Raw genomic sequence first — 20,597 nt, 5'->3', positions numbered from 1 at the left:
AAGGAACTTCTCTTGCAGAACATCCTGAGAGCAGAGGTTGATTGAGTAAGCCCTTATTTTGATCTGATGGTTCCTTAAAATGTTTGTACATACAGAAATTAAAAGTTTCTGTTTATTGTTATTTTAGAAAAGGGAACTAAGTGAATTTTCTTCTGTAGAGATGAAAATAGGCTGGTGAATGTACCTCTCACCAGCCTTACTTAATTTTTCCAAGATGGCCCTGGTGTTTCTGTGTATGCTTTGTAGTGAATCGGGGTGAAGGGACATGATGATTGGAGCTGAGGTAACTATCATTGAGAATTGTTCTTCACATAATCACTGCTTCTTCATCACTTTGACTCCCAAATTTTGTGTTGGAGTTAACGGTGGGCCAAGTCAAATAACCTCTGTTTTCAAACCAGAGTTTGTTGATTTAGCATCTTCCTCAAGTGTCTATCACATTCAGACCAGTTTTCAGTGCCAGTCACAGGCTCCAGACACTGAATTTGATTCAGTTCTTTAGGTTCATCAAAACCTAACATCTTCATAAATTGATTATCTCATGCTGCATTTTCAGAGCCATTGAACGTCAAGCAGGAAGGGACCGCCCCCCCCCCCGCCATTACCTACAAATCAGCTAGTAGAACTGTGGTGTAGAAGTGACCTTGGGGCTTGTGGTTTGCCCATCCACTGTGCAGGGATCGTGCCTTTGCAATCCCTGAGAGATGCTCATACAGCCTCTGCTTCAACACCTGTACTTACTGGATTCTACCATTTCTGGATAGGCTGTATTTGTTTTTGTACAGCCTTGATTATTACAAATTTCTTCCCCAGAGTGTGCTAAAATTAACTTCTACTCACTGGTGCTACTTCTGCCTTTGGAGCCTCACCAAAGTAACCTAATCCCTTTTCTGTGTGGTAGCTTCACCATTAAGGTGTTTGAAAACATCTCCCTTCATTTTGCAAAACAGGAAAAAAAATTATATATACTTTTTATCTTATTGAGGACTTCATTTAACAAATATTAATTTTGGATGTACTATTTGCAAGCATTGGGGTAAATATTTGGGATAAATGATGAAGGAATGTGGTCCTTGCCTTCTAGAGCTCACAGTCTATTTAGGGCAAAAGAGACTTGGAAGCAACTAGCTATAATAGGATATTAAATATTAGAAGAACAAAGCATACAGTGACTATTAGCTATAAAAAAGGCCAAGATTTATTCCATTAGAGGGCCTCACAGAGGAGGTGACACTGGACTGGATTTTGAAATTTGTGAAGCAGGAAATAGGGAGAAAGCCATTCCAGGTAGGAAGAAAGGTGTAGGTAAACAGGTATGAGTACATGGCAAATTTCAGAGTGATGATTTGCTCAGCATGTGTAAAGCACAAGCTCCTAGAGGGTTTTATATGTTGTGTTAAGGTGTTTCAGCCTCTCCTGCAGCCAGTAAGAAGTCATGGATGGCTGTGTTGTTTTTCAAATATCTGTACTGTTTTTTCTTATTACAAAAGTAATAGAAGTTCATTGCAAACAATTCAGTGAGTACATAAAAATATAGAGAAGAAAATAGATATTTCACAACCCTACTACCCAGAAATAATAGCTTTTAATATTTTACATATGTTCTTCTAGATATTTTTTCTGTGCATATGTATATATTTAATCACACTCTTTAAAATGGAATTGTTTTGCATACAGTTTTAAAACTAGATTTTAAGGAGCGCCTGGGTGGCTCAGTCGTTAAGCGTCTTCCTTCAGCTCGGGTTATGATCCCAGGGTCCTGGGATAGAGCCCCGCATCGGGCTCCCTGTTCAGCGGAAAGCCTGCTTCTCCCTCTCCCACTCCCACTGCTTGTGTTCCCTCTCTCGCTGTGTCTCTCTCCGTCAAATAAATAAATAAAATCTTAAAAAAAACCAAACTGGATTTTAAGATTAGTATAACATGGGGGCACCTGGCTGGCTCAGTCAATGGAGCGTGCAACTCTTGATCTGGGGGTTGTGGGTTCGAGCCTCATGTTGGGTGTTAGAGATTACTTAAAAATAAAATCTTTTAAAAAAATAGTATAACATGGAAATACTTATATATTAGAAAGCTACATTTATGTAATCTGTTATTTCTAATTTTTATTAAATCATTCTTAATATATTAATGAATGTTCTTAATATATTTGTGTTCTTAACCTGTTGTTTCCCTGATGAATTCTTACCTGTTCTGTCCCTGATGAATTGAATGGGTTGAGAGGTGGGAGTCAAAGGATTTACTTACTTTTAAATATTTACCTCTCTGAGGAACTGTGGTATGTATGCCCAGATCTGCTGTCTGCTCTTGTGGCACTCATGGTTTAGTGGAAAAATGTGTTAAACCATCACACAAATAAAAATATGATAAAGTGTGGTACAACTTAGGAAAAAGCAAACGGTAAATGAAAGTTTGTAACCTTTAAAAATTCCTATCTTTTACTGATTTCCACCAAATTATATACAGATCAAATGGTATGATAGTTGAGATTTGCTTCAAAATGTTCCAAGGTTGTATAAGTGACCTTGGGGCTTGTGGTTTGCCCACCCACTGTGCAGGGATCGTGTCTCTGCAATCCCTGAGAGATGCTCATACAGCCTTTTCCATACAGGAAAGTGTGTGGGAGTATGGCTGAAAAACCATTGACCAGAGATTGATAATTGCAGAAGGTGATGGTTAATTATACTCTGCTTTTGTGCATTTGAAATTTTCTATAGTAAAATGCAAAAACCAGAAGAAAAGACGGAAGAGAGAGTATCACTGGTTTAGATTGGGGGGCCAAGGAAAGATTCCTTTGAGGAAGAAACTTTACAGCTGAGACCTTTGATATATATAGGAGTTGACCAGGCTACAAGTGGCAGATGGTGGTTGGGGAAGGAGCTTTTTAGGCAGTGGGGTCCGTGTGTACAAAGGCCAAAAGCCCTAAGTAGGAACATGTTGGTGCTTTGAGGAAATGAAAGAAGACTGGTATTGTAATTGGGAGGCTGGGGAAGTGGAGACCATGTTAAGCATTTTGTTCTTTAATCCAACAGTGATAGTAGGAAGCCTTTCACGGAAAGGTTTTACACAACTGAATGACAAGGTTGCTTGTGCTTCTCTAAGAGTTCAAGCTGGCTGTTTTGTGGAGAATGGTTTTGGTTTGGGGCTAGAGGGGAAGAGAACATAAAAGTAAAAGTGGAGAGACATCAGAAGGCTATTGCACTAGTCCAGGAGATCTGGAGACTTTGTATTAGAGAAATAGGGTTGCTGATGGAGAGAAGGGAAACAACTGAGAGAGATTTCGGTCTTGGTGATGGTGTAGATACGGAGGGTTGAGAGAGAAAGGCATATACATTTCTGACTGATGTAGTTGAATGGGTGGAGGTGTAATTGACTAAGATCCTAAGAAGGATGGAGGAAGAGCAGGTTCTGTGGCAAGAGATTGAGAGCTTAGTTTGGAATATGCCATTCAGAAAATTCGCATGAGTTTACATTTTCTCATCTCTATATGAGACCTGTGTAAGGTTTATATTCAGGGTTCTGATGTGTACAGATTTGAGTTTTAGAAAAATTATTCTGGTAGGAGGCTAGAGACCAGTTAGTCTGTGAGCTCTTTGAATCAGGGGATCTCATTTGTATTGTCTCTGCCTTTGTATCCCTAGTACCTAAGCAGGCCGAGTGTTTGACACATAGTAGGTACTCAGTAAATAATGTTCAAAGAATGAATGTTTATAGGTGAGATAGGTTTAAGTAGAGATTGATATATTTGGGGAGTTTCCAGGGTAGATTCAGCAGGGCTTGGATATGAGATGGAAGGGATCTTTTTCTTCCTTGACCCTTCCTGTCGAAGATCTTTTCAACTGCTCCAGGATGCTGGCCAGTCTCAGTATGTGTAGCCATCGATGTATCAGTGTGTTTTTCTTTTGCTCAATACTTATTTGTTTGGAACTCCATAGGTTAGAGATCAACAAGCCGTAATTATTATAATAGTAGCTTCAAGCTGTCTGTAACTGTAGTTTTCTTCTTTCTACTGACTTCTCAAGCCCAGAATCCTCTAAGGCTAGCAGTCTGCTGGTGGGGGAAGTTAGAGCAGCAAAGGAAATTTACAGCAGGACAGCAATAGTTAGTATGTAGAAGCTGTCCAGTAGTTGAATGTAAATAGGATTTACTTACATGCTTTCCATTTTACAAATGGAAACATAAGCCCTAGAGAGACTTGTCAGAACATATGCAACTACTCAGTGTAAGCCCAGATTTCCCTGATCCTGGGCTGGTACTTATCACAGTCAAATTCTTGACAGATCAACCAAATCCATATACTTTAAAATTTTTCACTTATTGCTTACTGCAGAGTGGTTGTGTGTTAGTTTTAACATTACTTAATGCTTCTGGAACCCACTCTTAGTGCCTGTGGAATATGTTCACTTAGCCCTGACCTTGTTCTTGTGTTATGCTAATTACTACCAGTTTATATCGCTTCTCTATCCTGTTTGCTTTCAAAATAGTTAAGAATATTGCCCTCAGAGTCTCCATTTTCAGCTTCGAAGGGGTATCTTTTGTATTTCCTCCTTCGTTGCCATGACCAATGTGTATTGAACAATTGTTTTTATCTTTGCAAGTTTACCAGATTTAAGTAGACTGGCCTTGCTGCAGCAATCCCAGGTACTGTGGAATCCAGGTATGTCAGGTTGACAGTTTGGGGCCTTTGTATGTGTCGTGAATATATGTGTGGGCACAAAGGCAGGGTGGGGGAGTATGGCAGAGAAGGGGAATAGGTGGGGGTTAAATAGTATATTTTCAAGGAATATTTTCAGGGAGATAAAGGAATTTGCTTATAAAATTTCATGTTTCTTAGAAGATTTGAAATTGGATCCAGGGCAAATTTTTTCTTTCAGATGTTCAGTCAGTCAATTTTGGTTCTAACATTTTAAGACTGGAACTCCTATTCCTGTCTAAAAAGAAGCATTCTGTGGTGTTGCATAGAGTGTTGGTATATGCATATTAATGAGTTAACTAGCCTTTACAGGGAAGATGATGAATGGGAAGTGGGTTCTGGAAATCTCATTTTATACCATGTTATTACATGTAGCTCTCTTCTATTGTTATCCCTCTGTATTCTGTGAGGTACACATTTTATAGATGATGAAACTGAGGCTTATTAGCAAGTTTAAGTATCTCTGAAGGTCACACAGCTAATTATTAATGGAGCTAACATTCAAACCTAAGCTTTTTCTGGCTGCAAAAACTGTACTTTTAATAACACCGTTTTCCACATTTTCAGCCATATAAAGTAACTTTTGTCTTTTGTGTTTTCCTCTTACCCAGTTTCATAATCTTTTATGGAGCGAGCATGTAGTTATTGACTAATCAATCTAGTGGCTTAAAACTAAAGGAGGCTGAGTGTCTGAGCTAGAACTATCACTATTTCACTGGGAAAAGATTGTGGACAGATGTGGGAGGGGAGCAGAGGAGGCTCTCTGACTTTTCATGAAAATATTATTGCCTGCATTTTTGTACTGAGGCCTTGTTAGTGGCTCCAGAGTATGAGGTCTTGGTCTTGTATTCCTCAGAGGCAAAGGGACTTTACATACTCTGTAATGGGAGCTGGAGAAATTCCACAGCTGTGACAGTGGCTTAGATGATTGGGAATCACCTTCTGTGGACTTAGGGCCTGGAAGCAAATAGCGTAACATTCCATAGCTAACTTTTAGTTAGTCTTGTGGCTTCTGATTGTGTTAGCAAACAAATATATTTTAACTATCTCGTTATGTGTTCTAGAATCTAGAGCAAAGAGAAAATGGTAAAGAAATATGAAATATTAGCTTTTGGTCCCATTTTTTAATCCCATATAACTTAAATCTTACCTGTATTCCTTTTTGAAAACCGTAGCGCGACGTAGACACACAACACCCTAAGAAACCTCATTCATATCTGTGGAGGCCTTTCATTTTGTTTTTATATAGTTTCCCACCAGTGAAAGATGTGTGTTCATCATTTGCGTGTTATCAAGTGTATGGCAGACCTGCTATGCACATCCACTTAGGGATTTCAAGGGACTGAAGGTTTTTTTTAGAAGATAAATCTGAGCCTATCAAGATAGTAGCAATCAGGAGTGAAATAAGTCAATCAGAGAAAGACATGTATCATATGACCTCACTGATATGAGGAATTCTGAATCTCAGGAAACAAACTGAGGGTTGCTGGAGTGGTGGGGGGTGGGGGGGAGGGGGTGGCTGGGTGATGGACATTGGGGAGGGTTATGTGCTATGGTGAGCGCTGTGAATTGCATAAGACTGTTGAATCACAGACCTGTACCTCTGAAACAAATAATACATTATATGTTAAAAAAAAAAAAGAAGAAGATAGCAGGAGGGGAAAAATGAAGGGGGGGAAATCGGAGGGGGAGACGAACCATGAGAGACTATGGACTCTGAAAAACAAACTGAGGGTTCTAGAGGGGAGGGGGTGGGGTGGTGGGTATTAAGGAGGGCATGTTCTGCATGGAGCACTGGGTGTTATGCACAAACAATGAATCATGGAACACTACATCAAAAACTAGTGATGTAATGTATGGTGATTAACATAATAAAAAAAAAGATAGTAGCAATCAGAAGATATTGGGATAAAATTTCAGGCAGAGTACACCCCCTGGTGGTTATAGGGAGGATTTGAGCTTTCTGTATTTACAGTATTTGCCATAATATCTGAATGATATTAAGGAAATTACATTCTTATTAATAATGTGAATTCAGATTTCTAAGAATAATTTTCTGCCGTATGATTCTAGCATTGTTTCATTAAAATGGCTGTCAAAACCTGCAGACCAACCAAGTAATTGTGTCTGGCAGAATTGAAGTCTGGTACCCTTGGCTCTTCCAACAGATCCTGTTTATCTCTGTAAAAAATCATTTGGTGTCTTTTCACTCTATTGCAATCTCTAACTTTGATATCATGCTTATTTTATGTGGTAAATTTCTGCCTAGTGGAATGATGGAGAAGGAAATATTAGTGATTTTTCAGTAATTTTTTGGCAGGTAGCATATAAAAGCAAGTTGTTTTTTTCCTGTATAAAAACTATGAAGAGGAGTTTGATGATTTTCTGGAGTGATTATTAGAATAAACAAAGGTGGCAAGGGATGGGAGATTATGTAACAGTTTTATATTAAAATGTATACCTGAGATTTCTTTTTTATTGCAATAAGCATCTTTGTTATTTGACAGTCTTGAATTGAGATAATTCTGTAGTTGGGTAAACTAGGGACAGCGGCTCAAGGGGAGAGGATCCTATTAAGTTAATCAGGATGCATATTTTATAGGCCTGGTGGGGAGGGGAAGATAAATAAAGTTTTAAATTTCAGGCTGAGACTTGGGCTGGCATGGCATGTCTGTATGTTTTTTCCTAGTAGGAAAACTGAATCCAGGCTCCACAATCATTGAAAAGTTTCTTGAGAGAAGGCTATTCATGCAAGATACCAAATAGAATGTGACATGACCTTGCACTATTCTCCTGGAATTATTTTTTGTATAAGTTAACAGTATTATAACATCTGCATTTTAGCAGTCGCATTATCGGACACTGTAAAAAGCTGCTCCATACGCACATGCCCACATACTGTATAATTCCACTTACATGAAATATTGAGAATTGGCAAATCTATAGAGACAGAGAGATTTGTGGTTGCCAGGGGCCTGGTGGGGAGGAATTGAGAGGAAATGGGAAGTGCCTTTTAATGGGTTTGCAATTTCTTTTTGGGGGGATGAAAATGTTTTGGAATTAAATAGTGGTAATGGTTGCACAACTGTGTGAATATACTAAAAAAACCACAGTACTATACCTTTAAATTTAAGCTAAACTTAAAAAAAAAAAAAGCGCTGATCATGGAGGAGTGAACAAAACCTATAAAAAAGGTGAATGTGGTAACATTTCTCTCATTTATGTTCTAGCAGAAATGTTGTCTGATGATCTAAGTATTCCAGCTTGGGCCTTGAATGTTGTTTTAATTTGTATCTTACTGCCCTGTTCCTCACCTTCACAGGGCCGCGATGGGCCTCCTGGAACATTGGTGTATTCATCTGCATTCGATGTGCTGGAATCCACAGGAATCTGGGGGTGCACATATCCAGGGTAAAATCAGTTAACCTCGACCAGTGGACTCAAGAACAGATTCAGGTACTTACATGGCCCAACAGTGAGTCAGCTGGTCCCGTATTTCCATGTAAGAGTAGTTCCATATGAATTTCAGTCATACTGGGCACAAAGGTGAAGATAAAGAAAAATTTAGTTGTGAAACACTTATGTCAGATTCTTATACCTTAATAGAGAAGTTTTTACTCTTTCTATTTAAGATATAAGTTACCCTACCCATATTTTACCTCCTTCAAAACCCAAAGTCGATGGTCTAGGACCCCATGGATATACCCCCAGGGTATAAAGGGGGAATCTTTGGATTATTTTCTAAGGCCCCTGGCATGTGCAGATCTAACATTTGTAGTTTTATATAGTCACGTGCGCGCGTGCACACACACACACACATCCTCCAACTTATAATATTTTATCGCTAAAATATGTGTGTGAATCTTGCTTGCTGTTAGGTTGGTGGGCTGGGAGTAAGACACTTAAGTTAGCGAGTCTAGCTGGCTTAAGATCTGCACCTCTATGTGGCTTCATTCTTTTCTATTCTCTTCCCACATCAAAACTTTTAAAAGTAATTAGAACTTTTTTTTCTTTTTTGGGGGTGGTTTGGGGGTGGGAAGAAAGGATCCAAAGAAAACAGTTGCTAAAGTTGGTGATAGAAATAAGAGGTTTTCTTAACCAGAAAAGGGCTTTAGAAATTACTTTAGACTGCTTTTATAGATTCATTAAAAGTCTAAAAGATTAGTTGTATTTTTCAGTTACACTTTACTGTATCTTATGAAGGAAATTACATGCCGTGGAGGTATTTGGAAATTTGAAGTTTTAAAAAATTCTGGGATTTGTCCCTCACAAGCATTAAGGAATCTTTTTCAAAGGCCTAATGGGAAACACACTTCTTTGTAATAAAGCTGAATAGATTAATTAATAGTATAAACTCAAAATTATAGTTATTGCTCAGTTATTGCCTGCCTGATTAGGTACTGATTATTGCCTATCAAGTAGACATTTTAATTGGTAGTTAAGTGTCTTGGGCTTTCAAATGGGGTCTTGAGTTATTACTGAATTAAATGTATCTTGTCAGACAAATTTTTCAATAAAAAGCACTAGGGGGTGGGGGGTGGGAAGGACAACCATGGAGGCAAATGATTGCCAATAGAGTAGAGAGAATTGTGGACCAGAAATCAGAGTATGCACATAGATCTTGGTTCTGCCACTGTCAGATTGGTTCTTCAATTGTAAAATGCTGCAGTCGGGCGAGAAGTTTTTCAAGTCTTTCCTCATCTGAAATTCCATGTTTCCACATCTCTTTGATTGCAGTGCATGCAAGAGATGGGGAATGGAAAGGCAAACCGACTTTATGAAGCCTATCTTCCTGAGACTTTTCGGCGACCTCAAATAGACCCGTATCTTTTCTGGAGCAACTTAGAAGGCTGACTGGTATTTTGGTGTTTTGGGAGAGTCACACAAGACTCAAGCCCCTTGATCTGACCAGGCCATCTCTATGTGGTTTAGTCAAAGTCTTGCTTTTCTCTCTCCTGCCACCAACACATACAAAAAGCATATTTATACTTTCTAATATCGGAATGGTGCCGTCACATGGGGAAGACTCATTTAGGAATTAAGACTGCAGTGGTTCACTGTGAGTTCTCCCATAAAGTGACATGTCTGATAGTTTTTCGATCTTTGAAGCTATTGTGTGCTAAAAATAGATTGCTGTATTGAATCAGCAAAACTACCATTCGTTTTTAATGCCTTTTCTATGCCCTATGTGAAAGAATGAACTGTTATTGACCAGTTAATCAATAACTTTCTTCCCTCATCCCCTCAACAGGGGATAGTACCCTGCTCACAAAACCAAATCCCCTAAAGGCAGTGCTTCTTAAAATGTGGTTTGTAGACTGTCTTGTTAGAGTTTGCTTTTTGTTGGGTACTGGTGGAACCTGTTAAAATGCAGATTTGGGTCCCTGCAGAAGAGACACTGATCAGAATCTGGTAGTGGGGCTCTAGGGCTTATAGTTTTAAGGGGCACTCATGTGCCTTTGTTTAAGGCCTTTGACCCAAGGGCTTTAAAATAGATCATTGACTGCTTTACCTGTATTCTAGAAGAGCCACGGGTTCCTCTGATGTCAATATGAAGATTAATCCCATTTGCTGCTATCATTATCCTGAAGGAAAATCATAGGAAATGGTGATTCCCTGCAGTAACTGTGAAGGGAGCATTTTAAGGTTTTGGTCAGGGAAACTGCATGTGAAGAAATAGGAGCCATATGGAGAAACCAGGCAGGAGGGAGAGAGGAGAACAACATTCCGTTGAATACAGATTGACCTTTTAGAGTCATAGTGTGGGAAAGATTTGTTTGATTTATCCTTAATAAGCTTTTTGCAGAGCTGTCGAGGGATTTATTCGAGATAAATATGAGAAGAAGAAATACATGGACCGAAGTTTGGACATCAATGCCTTTAGGGTTGGTTATAAATCTTTCAAGCTTTGTTCAAAATGAGTAATTTGCTTATAAATCAGGCCAGGGAAGAATTTGAGAAGAGCTACTGAAATACTCCAAAATCATTAAAAAAAAAAAAAAAAGGAGCAGAATAAAGCCAGTTATTGAATCAAGGCCATGAGATATAATGGAGCAGACTTTTGTGTCAGAGACAGACAGGGCAAACCATGAGTGAGTTCTTTGCCTTGATCTGTATTTAGGTGTAAATGATTCCCAGTTCCAAATTATTTCTTCAAATGGACATGTTGGGCATACTGGATCAAGCAGTAATATGTGTGTGTATCTATGTGTATAAATGTCTGTGTATATATGTATTTTTTTCTGTAAATGAAAGTCAACAAAATTAATTAAATCACCAAAGTTTTCTTCAGTTTGGCCTGTGTGTATGTCCAGTGTGTCGATGGACATAGTGGGACTCTGTTCCTGAGAAGGGTTTTAGAAAGAGACTACCAGTTACCAAGCTTGCTTTCCATCCTAGGCATGTCGTTAGAATCTGAAATACAGTGTAACTAGGACAAGTATAACACACAGGAGGAAACACAAAAGGTTTCCGGAAGAAAAAAAGGCACCTAACTAATGACAACTAAAGAGGAACCAGTATGACAACCTAAAAAAGCCTTTGATAAATTCTATAGTAAACTTGCTTAGGAATAATTGACTATTTCTTTAGCTACAGAAGTATAGAGAGTATGGGATTCTCCAGCTCTAGCGTGAGTCTTATCTCTCTATCATCTATCTAGTTTTGTATTTTAACGGAGGATATACAGGGCTCTAAGTCCTTCCAGGTGATTTAAAGTCAAACTCATTGGAATCTGCTCCAGATTGATCTTTTGGGCTTGTGTGAAAAGGGGCATCAACTAGTAGGTGAGTTTCAGTGTAGGCAAGTAAGTGCAAGGTACTACATTTAGTTAGGTAAAGATAATTCCTTCTCAACTTAGTGTGAAGGACTCTTACTTCATAGTCATCCAGAAAAGGGACCTGGAATTTGTCATAACTGTTCCACGAAAGAATCAACCCAGTGTACAGCCACAACTTGGATGGCATCATCAAAAAAAGTTTGGAAGCAAAGCACACAGATTTCCTTTGATTTATAGAAAATTGTAGTCTGTCTGCTTAGCTCTGTTCATTGTACCAAAAGATATGAAATCAGATGAGGTCAGAAAAGAGTATCTGAGATAATCCAGAAGATGGGGGAGGAGGGAAGAGTTGCCATATGAAGATACTATTCATTCAGAATTATGTTGCTGGTGTACTGTACCCATGTAAACAGCCTGTGTTACTCACTGAATGTTTTCACTTAGGAAAGAAAGACCTCCTGTTTACCAAAAAGCTATTCCAAGAATTTTTATTTGATGTACTTAGTTTTTAAAAATATTCTTGTGAAGATTTATATGCCAAGAATTAATATTTGCTAAGTGAAGACAGTTAATATCAAATTGAAAAAAAGTTGCTCTGTTAGAGTATTATTTTTAAATGGGCAGATAAAGCATTTTTTACTTCAAAAAATAAAGTGTTCTGTATTAAAGCATTACATCATGTATGAAACAGACATAGTCACATGTGTTCTTTGTGATTATAATATCATATTACAGATATGAAAATTAAAGTGGAAAATCCATGCCTACCTTTATCATCTTTACCAGTGATGATCACCTTGGTGTGTAACTTCTTTTTTGTAGTTACTTTTAGGAGGCACAATTATAATATAGATTGTCTACTATTTTCATTCAGTTTAGCATGTCATGTATTTTTATGTTACTTATATAATGTTCATAACTTTTCATTGTTGCACCCTTCAGTGAGTTACTAGATCACAGTATATTTTACCATTCTCCTTCTGTGGAGGAGACAATATAGAAGACAAGAAAGGATGTTTAAATTTTTCTTCATAAATAATTCTGGGATGAACATCTTGGTGCATAAGGTTATATTTCCATATTTTGGATTATTTTCTTAAGATACATTACAAGATACAGTATTATCTAGGTTAGAGCGGTTCAGTGTTTGTCTTTTCCTACTTTTGCCAGTATACTTCCCAGAAGTTGTACTGTTTTATGCTGTCTTCTCAGCATTGTAGAAGAGAGCTAGTTTTACTCCATTCCTATCAACATTAGGTATTATTTTCTCCCCTCAAAAAAGTATTTTAAATCTCACTATTTATTTATTTATTTATTTGAGAGAGAGAGAATGAGAGATAGAGAGCACGAGAGGGAAGAGGGTCAGAGGGAGAAGCAGACTCCCCGCTGAGCAGGGAGCCCGATGTGGGACTCGATCCCGGGACTCCAGGATCATGACCTGAGCCGAAGGCAGTCGCTTAACCAACTGAGCCACCCAGGCACCCTAAATCTCACTTTTTGATCATTGGCAAGGCTGAATATTTTTTTGAATGTACTTCCTTTTATATGTCCGTGTTCTTAAGTTTACTCTGTGGTTCTGTTTTGCGTTTAGATGTTCATTTGATGTTAAAAATAAGATCAATAATATTATAATCTATGAAAGTATTATGAAACTGCCTCTGGAAGTAACAAAAACTGAGACTTTCTAACCTTTTATTTTTGATGTGCTTTCTTATTTTATTCAGGCAACTCATTTAGGACACCCTAAAAGGGATACTTTGATCCTTTTACTCTTTTTTTTTCCCTATTTCCTTAATTTTTTGTTTTCCTAATCTTTAAGCTTGAAATTACAGTTTATTTTCTGATTTTAAAAGAAAGGAAATGAAGATTGAGAGGACTTATGATTGAATTTAAAATCACAAAGGATGTATGTCAAGTAAGGTGAACACGAATTTATTTACTGGTGTACCAAGTGAGGGGGGTACCCCTCAAAGGATGAGCAAGTTAAATTTGGGTCCCAAAGGGGCAGCCAACTGGTGAAACGTTTATAACTTCTGTAGGTAGCCTGGACTCAATTTCAGGAGTCATAGATGAGTTAGACAGAATAAGGAGGTACTTAATGAGATGTGAAAGATGCCTGTTACAGTATTGAGGCTAATGTGGAAGAGACCAGCTCTCATGCCCCGTACAAAGAAACCCCTAAGTTTGGCAGACTCCTGCATCAGATTCAGTAGGAACTTTTTGTGTCCTTTTTGCACATTTGGAATTACAATTTGTAAAACTGTTAGTCACCATGGGGCCTGTGTTCTTTGTCTTGTTTTGTTAAATCATTATATAGAAAGAAAAAGATGACAAGTGGAAAAGAGGAAGTGAACCAGCTCCAGAGAAAAAAATGGAACCTGTTGTTTTTGAGAAAGTTAAAATGGTAAGTGGGAAAGTTTTTGCACTAGGTGGATGGCCTCGGATGTGTTTATATGTGGAGGGGAGGGGAAGGAGGCTTTCTGGTGGGTGGGGTGGGGTCGGTAGCATATTGCACCATTTTACCTGGGGCCAAAGGGTTCCACATTTAGATTAGATTACCGGCTGCCATTTCTGATGCTTTCGCATTGCCTTGCTGTTGCCTGATCTGCTCTGTGACGCTTCTCTTTGGGGCCAGTTGGGGGTTTGGGAACTGCATCTGTCCCATCTGAGCAAGAGGCACGTTCCATGCCAGAATGCCGTGACTGTGTGATACCTCCTGAAGCAGATGCTACATGCATCCTCTCTCATTAGATGCTCTCTACCTCATTTTCCTTTTGCAGTTAAGAACAGTCCAGAAGTGGGGCCATACTGATCCGTTTTAATCCTTCTTGTATTCTTGCTTTGTCATCTTGAAGTAGACACCTTTCTTTTTTCACAGGACGTTGTGGCTGTAGTAGTGGATACTCTAATATAAGAGCTTGGAATCTTGGGAGAGAGGACTTTTTACTATTTGCTTAAGGAAGAGTCTTTGACTATCATTCTGAATCGTACTGTCTGCAGAACACAGTCATTAATGATACGGGCAGAGTGAATTAGGTAATCTTTAAACTGATCTCCCTTTTGGTATTAAAGTTTTTCTAATCACTGGGAGATTTGTTGGCTCTTGGCTCTTACACCACAAAACACCTATCTTTATTCTTGGCTTTTCCTGGGATCAAAACCTGCTATTTTTGTTGGCCCTCCTGCTCTGTGGTTGTCTTGGTTTCAGAAAGCCAAACAAGCACAGATGATATCTTTTTCACTTTAGGTTTGGTTTATGCACTTGTGCTTCCTGACGTGATTCTTTCGCCTGACACTTCCTGAGTTTTCTTTCTTTGGAACTCTGAGGAATACCACAAGAACACCTGTGGCTTTACAGTGATGAAGGGAAAAAAGCGTTCAAAAACACCTGCTTATTTCTTTCTTTAACATATTTTCACCTTAGCCACAGAAAAAAGAAGATCCACAGCTACCTCGGAAAAGCTCCCCGAAATCCTCAGCCCCTGTCATGGATTTGTTGGGCCTTGGTAAGAGTCAGACTTTTCCCACTCCCATAATCTTACACATTATGATGAATTCTCTGTCACCCTGGGAAGCTAGGTAGTGATGGGATTCTTCAGTTTGTGTTTTCATCGTTAAGATTGTTCTCTCATGTTTTTCCTGTTGTTTTACATCTGAGCAGTCATTCTAAGAAGTGTTTACACTTTTCAGAGCAACAGTATAGCGTAGTGGTTTGGAGTTAGAGTCCCATCTCTGCCACTTACTATCTTTGTGACCCTGGTTAGTTTACTTAACCTCTGAACATTGCTTTCCTAATCTGTGTCATAAGGATGATAACCATCTCTACTTCAGAAGTGTTGTTGGGAGGATTCAGTGAGATCGTTCCTCTGAAGCTCTTTGCCCCTTGCCTGGCACAAACTAAGCATTCAGTAAATGTTAGCAAGTTTCACTAAACCAGCACCCAGGAGCCATGTCCCCATCCCTCTCATTTTTCAGGCGCATCCTGTTTCTGAGATGGCCTATTAACCTTGTGGTTATTTTTCTCCAAACCTTTGAAACCCTGAACTAGTGGTTCTGCCCCTTTCAGAAATAGAACCTATTCTTTACCTTTCGCAGATATCATGGCTGTAATACTTTGGTTTCAGTGCATTTCTGCTGATTTAGGTTATTGGCTATTTAGGTTTATAATTTCTATACCTTCCATTTATCTCTGAAAAAAAGAGATGAAAGCTACACAGCTCTACCCCTCATATAGCCAGAAGGGAGCCAGCCAGCCCCTTTGCTAGGAGGCTGAGATAGCCTTCAGGTCTGGATTTCTGCTGCCCCATCCCAGATAGCTGGGCCGCAGGCTTCTCCAGCATGTTCCTGGGAGGGTAAGGTGAGGCCTTTTTTGAGATGCCCCATCCAAGCTAAATGGTTTCCGAAGCCTAGATTTCCAGGTCCCTGATGGAGCATATAGGTTTTCTCTGTCTGCTTTGTGTCTAGAATAGAAGGAAGGCATGGGCTTAATGAGCAGTGCTACAGTTGAGCTTTGCTCTCTCTTTCCAGATGCTCCTGTGTCCTGCTCCATGGCAAATAGTAAGACCAGCAATACCCTAGAGAAGGATTTAGACCTTTTGGCTTCTGTTCCATCCCCCTCTTCTTCAGTTTCCAGAAAGGTGAGTCATGTGGGCGCCTTAGAATTAAAGGACATTCTGAAAAGAATAATTTTGATAATATGGAACCAATTCATACTTCCTTGATGGAATTGGACTTTGGTTTTCTTAATTCTTGATTCTTCCCTTAACCCTGTCATCTCTGTTACAGCCTAGGATTACTGTCATTCCATTTTGTCTCCTGCCCCCCCCAAAAGTGGGTCCTTTGAGTGGGCTTCTGTTGAAGGTGTGTCACACTGTAAAGAATGGTACTTTAGGTCAGCTCCCCAGCATGAGGGTTACTGCCAGAGAATTTGGAGGTGTGAAAGACTTGAAACTGTTAATGGCTACCATTTGTGGAATACCTGCTTATAACCAGGCACAGCGCTAGGTGATTTAGTATATCCATTCGCATATTTCTTTTATAACTGAAAATATTTACCACAGCCCTGCAAAATGGGTATTTTATAGATGAGGAAACATTAATTCAGAAGAGTTATGACTAGCGTCTCGTTATGCAACTAGTAAATGGCTGCACTGGGGTCTAAACTCAGTTCTCTGTGGCTGCGTCATTTGTAGATTTTTGTTTGTTTTTCACCAAATCACATTGTTCAACTGTAGAATAAAGAATTGCACCAGAGCTTAACTATCAGGTGTTTTCAATATTTGTGTGGTAGAAATGTCAGGAAACTATTCACTTGCCCATGAATGTAGAAGCAGCAGAGAAATGAGGGCGGTCCTTACCGAGACCTCTGTGAGGACCGCTCCAATTCTCCCCTCTCCCCCTGCTCCTTTTGCCCCAAGGTTGTAGGTTCCATGCCAACTGCAGGGAGTGCCGGCTCCGTTCCTGAAAACCTGAACCTGTTTCCAGAGCCAGGGAGCAAATCAGAAGAAACAGGCAAGAAACAACTCTCTAAAGACTCCATCCTTTCACTGTATGGATCCCAGACACCTCAAATGCCTGCCCAAGGTAGGTTTCACGGGGGTGGTGGCATTACGCTAGACAGAGACATGAGGACTTATGTGCAGGAATTATTTGTTGTAATAGGGGGTAGTTGCTTTGGGGCCCCAGGACATTATACCCTAAACAGGCCTGAACATGACATTCTTTGTGAAGCTACAAAGTGTCAGGAGGTAGATATTAATGTAACTCAGAGCCATACTTTTGTGGGGTCTGGTGTCACACCTCTATGAAGTCTGACTCAAGGTCTGGACCTGGACCCTGAAAGGAAAGTGGCTAGGTCAGCAGTCCAGTGGTAAGCCATTGCAAGTCTTGTAGAGAATCTAACTGTTCTGCTATGTAAAAGAGCATTCTGAGTGGAGTAGAAATGCTACTGAGAAATTTTAGCCAGAAAGGAGTAGCCAGTGGATTTGGACTGACTTGGTACACTTTCCTCTTAAATAGTTCTCTGCTTGTTTTCTTGGCAGCAATGTTCATGGCTCCGGCTCAGATGGCGTATCCCACAGCCTACCCCAGCTTCCCTGGGGTCACACCTCCTAACAGCATAATGGGGAGCATGATGCCCCCGCCAGTAGGCATGGGAGCTCAGCCAGGAGCTTCTGGGATGGTTGCCCCCATGGCCATGCCTGCAGGCTATATGGGTGGCATGCAGGCTTCAATGATGGGTGTGCCAAATGGGATGATGACCACCCAGCAGGCTGGCTACATGGCAGGCATGGCAGCCATGCCGCAGACTATGTATGGGGTTCAGCCAGCTCAGCAGCTGCAGTGGAACCTTACTCAGGTAAGCTACACCATTTTCCTTGGGACAAGAGTTTTGAGCCTTCCTCAAGGCTGTCTCATGTCATCACTCCCTTATCCTTTGAACCCTTATAACTAACGTAAATGAGACAATGCAGAGACATTCTTAAGTTTGCCACCCTTCCCCACCCTTTTTTTTTCCTAGAAGGTCTACCTAATGTCAGACTTCCTGAGGATTTCTGGGTTACTGTAGAATGAGGGTAATTGCCTCAATCTAAATTTCTCCACACATTCCTCAAAACAAAAATTTAAAAAACCCTATATAGGTAAATAAGGAATGCAAATAAAACCACTCATAACCCATGACTGCCACATCTAGTAGACAGAATACTGCAGACTTCAAATTACATGGCAGTAAACACCCAAATCCGGCAGAGCCAGCATCGGAGAGACTATGTGGAAAGAGGAGAGGGAGCAGGGGGCTGGAGATGACAGAACATAGGTAAAATCACCCCCTGGAAAGAAGACCCACCCTGATTAGAGGCATGGTGAGAAAAGGTCTGAGACTTTGCAATTAGAACTCTAGTTATGTGGAGAATTGAAAATGAGGTGCTTGAAATATATGGGGTTAAATGTGGTAGCTCTGGAAAAGCATTGCTTCTAGGGTAATGGGGGTGACTTGGAATCTTTTTTTTTTTTAAGTTTTTTTTATTCATTTGAGACACAGAGATAGAGAGAGAGCAGGGGGAGAAGCAGAGGAAGTGGGAGAAGCAGGCCCCCCGCTAAGCAGGGAGCCCGATGCGGGGCTCGATCCCAGGACCCTGGGATCATGACCTGAGCCGAAGGCAGACACTTAACCATCTGAGCCACCCAGGCGCCCTGGGTGACTTGGAATCTTAAGCAGGGCCCGTGCCTAGCCAGCGTGGAGCCTGACTCGGCTTGATCTCACGACCTTCATGACCTGAGCCAGAACTGAAGGCTGGTTGCTTAACCGACTGAGCCACCCAGGCCTCCCCTATGGGGGTGACTTAGAAGGAAGAGGTGCTCTTTGGGGACCTGATAGTGAAGGGAAAGTAAGAAATGAGAAGTGGAAAAAGGAAACACAAAATGAGAAGATAAACCATCCTCTCCCCTCCTTCCAAATAATTTCACAATACCAACAGAAGAGGGTGCTCTTGAACTAAGAAATCTAGTAAGTCTCCCGGAACTCTCACACCTATCTATTATTCCTGATTCGGAAAAATAAGGCACTACAAAATAAATAGAAAGTGGCCGGTGACATTTATACAAACTGCTATGAGATGAAATAGAAAATGAAAATCAAAACGTATCAAGAAATGAAAATTCTCCCTCCCAAAACAGCCATGAACAGAAGAAAACTGTTACACAAGCCACCAACCTGAATGAAATGTCCTTTAACACTTGAAGACGAAACAGCTTGAATCAGAAATCTAAAAACTTAGAACCAAAATGGACAAAAAAACTGGAAGTTATGAAATGAAACTTTACTGAATTCAGGAAAGAAATTGAAGAAAGACTCAATTATCTTAGAAATAAAGTCTGAATTACAAGTTAGCCAAAGGAGAATAGGTTCAACTGAAAATATATTTGGCTTTGAAGAAAGGTATGACACAGGTCAGAGAATGGAAACTAAATATAGGAAGCAGGAAAATAAATCTAAGAGAAGGTAATGTAGAAATTAAGCAAAGAAGGCCTAACATAATTGGAGACTCCAAAGAAGAAAAACTAAATAGTGGAGCAGAATTAATATATTTAAATCTATAATACAAGAAAACATCCTATAAATAAAAGACTTCAATATAATGTTGAAGGATCCCACTGAGTATGGAAAAGCTGACCCAGAATGGTCAACTCTAACATACATCCCAGTAAACTTTTAGATTTTATGGAACAAGAAAAATTCTCAGGGCTCCAACCCTCTCCTTACCTCTCATCCCCCCAGATCTGCCATTTTTTAAAGAAAAAAGACCACTCAGCTTGACATTAGACTTCTAAATGCAAAAAAAAAAAAAAAAAAAAAGCAAAGGGGGGAGTATTTTTAAAATACTCACATACATGTGAGACAAGTATTTTACAGCCAGACAAGCTATCCTTCAAGGATTGAGGCTGTTTAAAAAAATCTTAAATATGCAAGAAATCAGAGAATATCATACTTATAAGTCTTTCCTGTGGAATGTACCAGAAGATAAGCTTCATCCATCTAAGAGATGAGTCGGGACATTTTGGCAAAAGGACTGATGGTGAATAAATGTTTAATTGAAAATCTAAGACTAAAACTAAGGTAATGACAAGGATAGAAAAACATATGTTTTACTCAGAACAAACAATGGTAAGAAGAGAAGATTAAAAAAAGAGGAGAAGATAAAAAGGAGGAGGTAGGATAAATTATTGCATAGGAAATAGGTGGAAGTTAAAGGGTGTAATAAGCTGACACGCCAAATGGTAGAAGCTTGAGTACGGAATAAAGGAAGCAAAAGACAGAAATTATTAGTATAAAGGTAACCACTAGAACAAAAAATGAAGCTTTATAAATACCAAAGGAATACTTTACAACAAAATGGAATGCATAGACTATGAAGTACAGCAAATATAACAAACACAGTAAAAATGTAACATGATAGAATTAAGACCAAACATCAGTCATATCAACAGGTAGCTCTTCTATGAAAAGAAAAAGATGTTTAAATTGGCTTACAAAGCAATGCCTAATCTTATACTAGTTACAAAAAAATCCACTGAAACAAAGTGATTTAAAGTCTGAACACAAAGATGGGCAAAGAGTTGGAGTGGCAT

The 20,597-nt window shown here is 39.5% G+C and overlaps 1 protein-coding gene across 2 annotated transcripts in view; it reads left to right on the top strand.

Annotated features, from left to right (window-relative positions):
• Positions 1 to 20,597, top strand: part of SMAP2 (small ArfGAP2) — a 45,568-nt gene that overhangs the window by 21,087 nt on the left and 3,884 nt on the right. For both annotated transcript variants that reach the window (XM_025857176.2, XM_073902825.1), the window contains 8 exons: positions 8,013 to 8,146; positions 9,428 to 9,513; positions 10,497 to 10,575; positions 13,786 to 13,872; positions 14,893 to 14,974; positions 15,996 to 16,105; positions 16,886 to 17,051; positions 17,510 to 17,826. In XM_025857176.2, the coding sequence (XP_025712961.1) occupies positions 8,013 to 8,146; positions 9,428 to 9,513; positions 10,497 to 10,575; positions 13,786 to 13,872; positions 14,893 to 14,974; positions 15,996 to 16,105; positions 16,886 to 17,051; positions 17,510 to 17,826 (1,061 nt within the window). The remainder of the gene's footprint in view (positions 1 to 8,012; positions 8,147 to 9,427; positions 9,514 to 10,496; positions 10,576 to 13,785; positions 13,873 to 14,892; positions 14,975 to 15,995; positions 16,106 to 16,885; positions 17,052 to 17,509; positions 17,827 to 20,597) is intronic.

Source organism: Callorhinus ursinus, unplaced genomic scaffold (genome assembly GCF_003265705.2).
Source record: "Callorhinus ursinus isolate GAN/ISIS: 27379988/994484 unplaced genomic scaffold, GSC_fseal_2.0 scaffold18, whole genome shotgun sequence".
Taxonomy (NCBI): Eukaryota; Metazoa; Chordata; class Mammalia; order Carnivora; family Otariidae; genus Callorhinus; species Callorhinus ursinus.
Note: the sequence above shows the minus strand (reverse complement) of the source record. Positions and strands in the feature narration are given on the sequence as shown.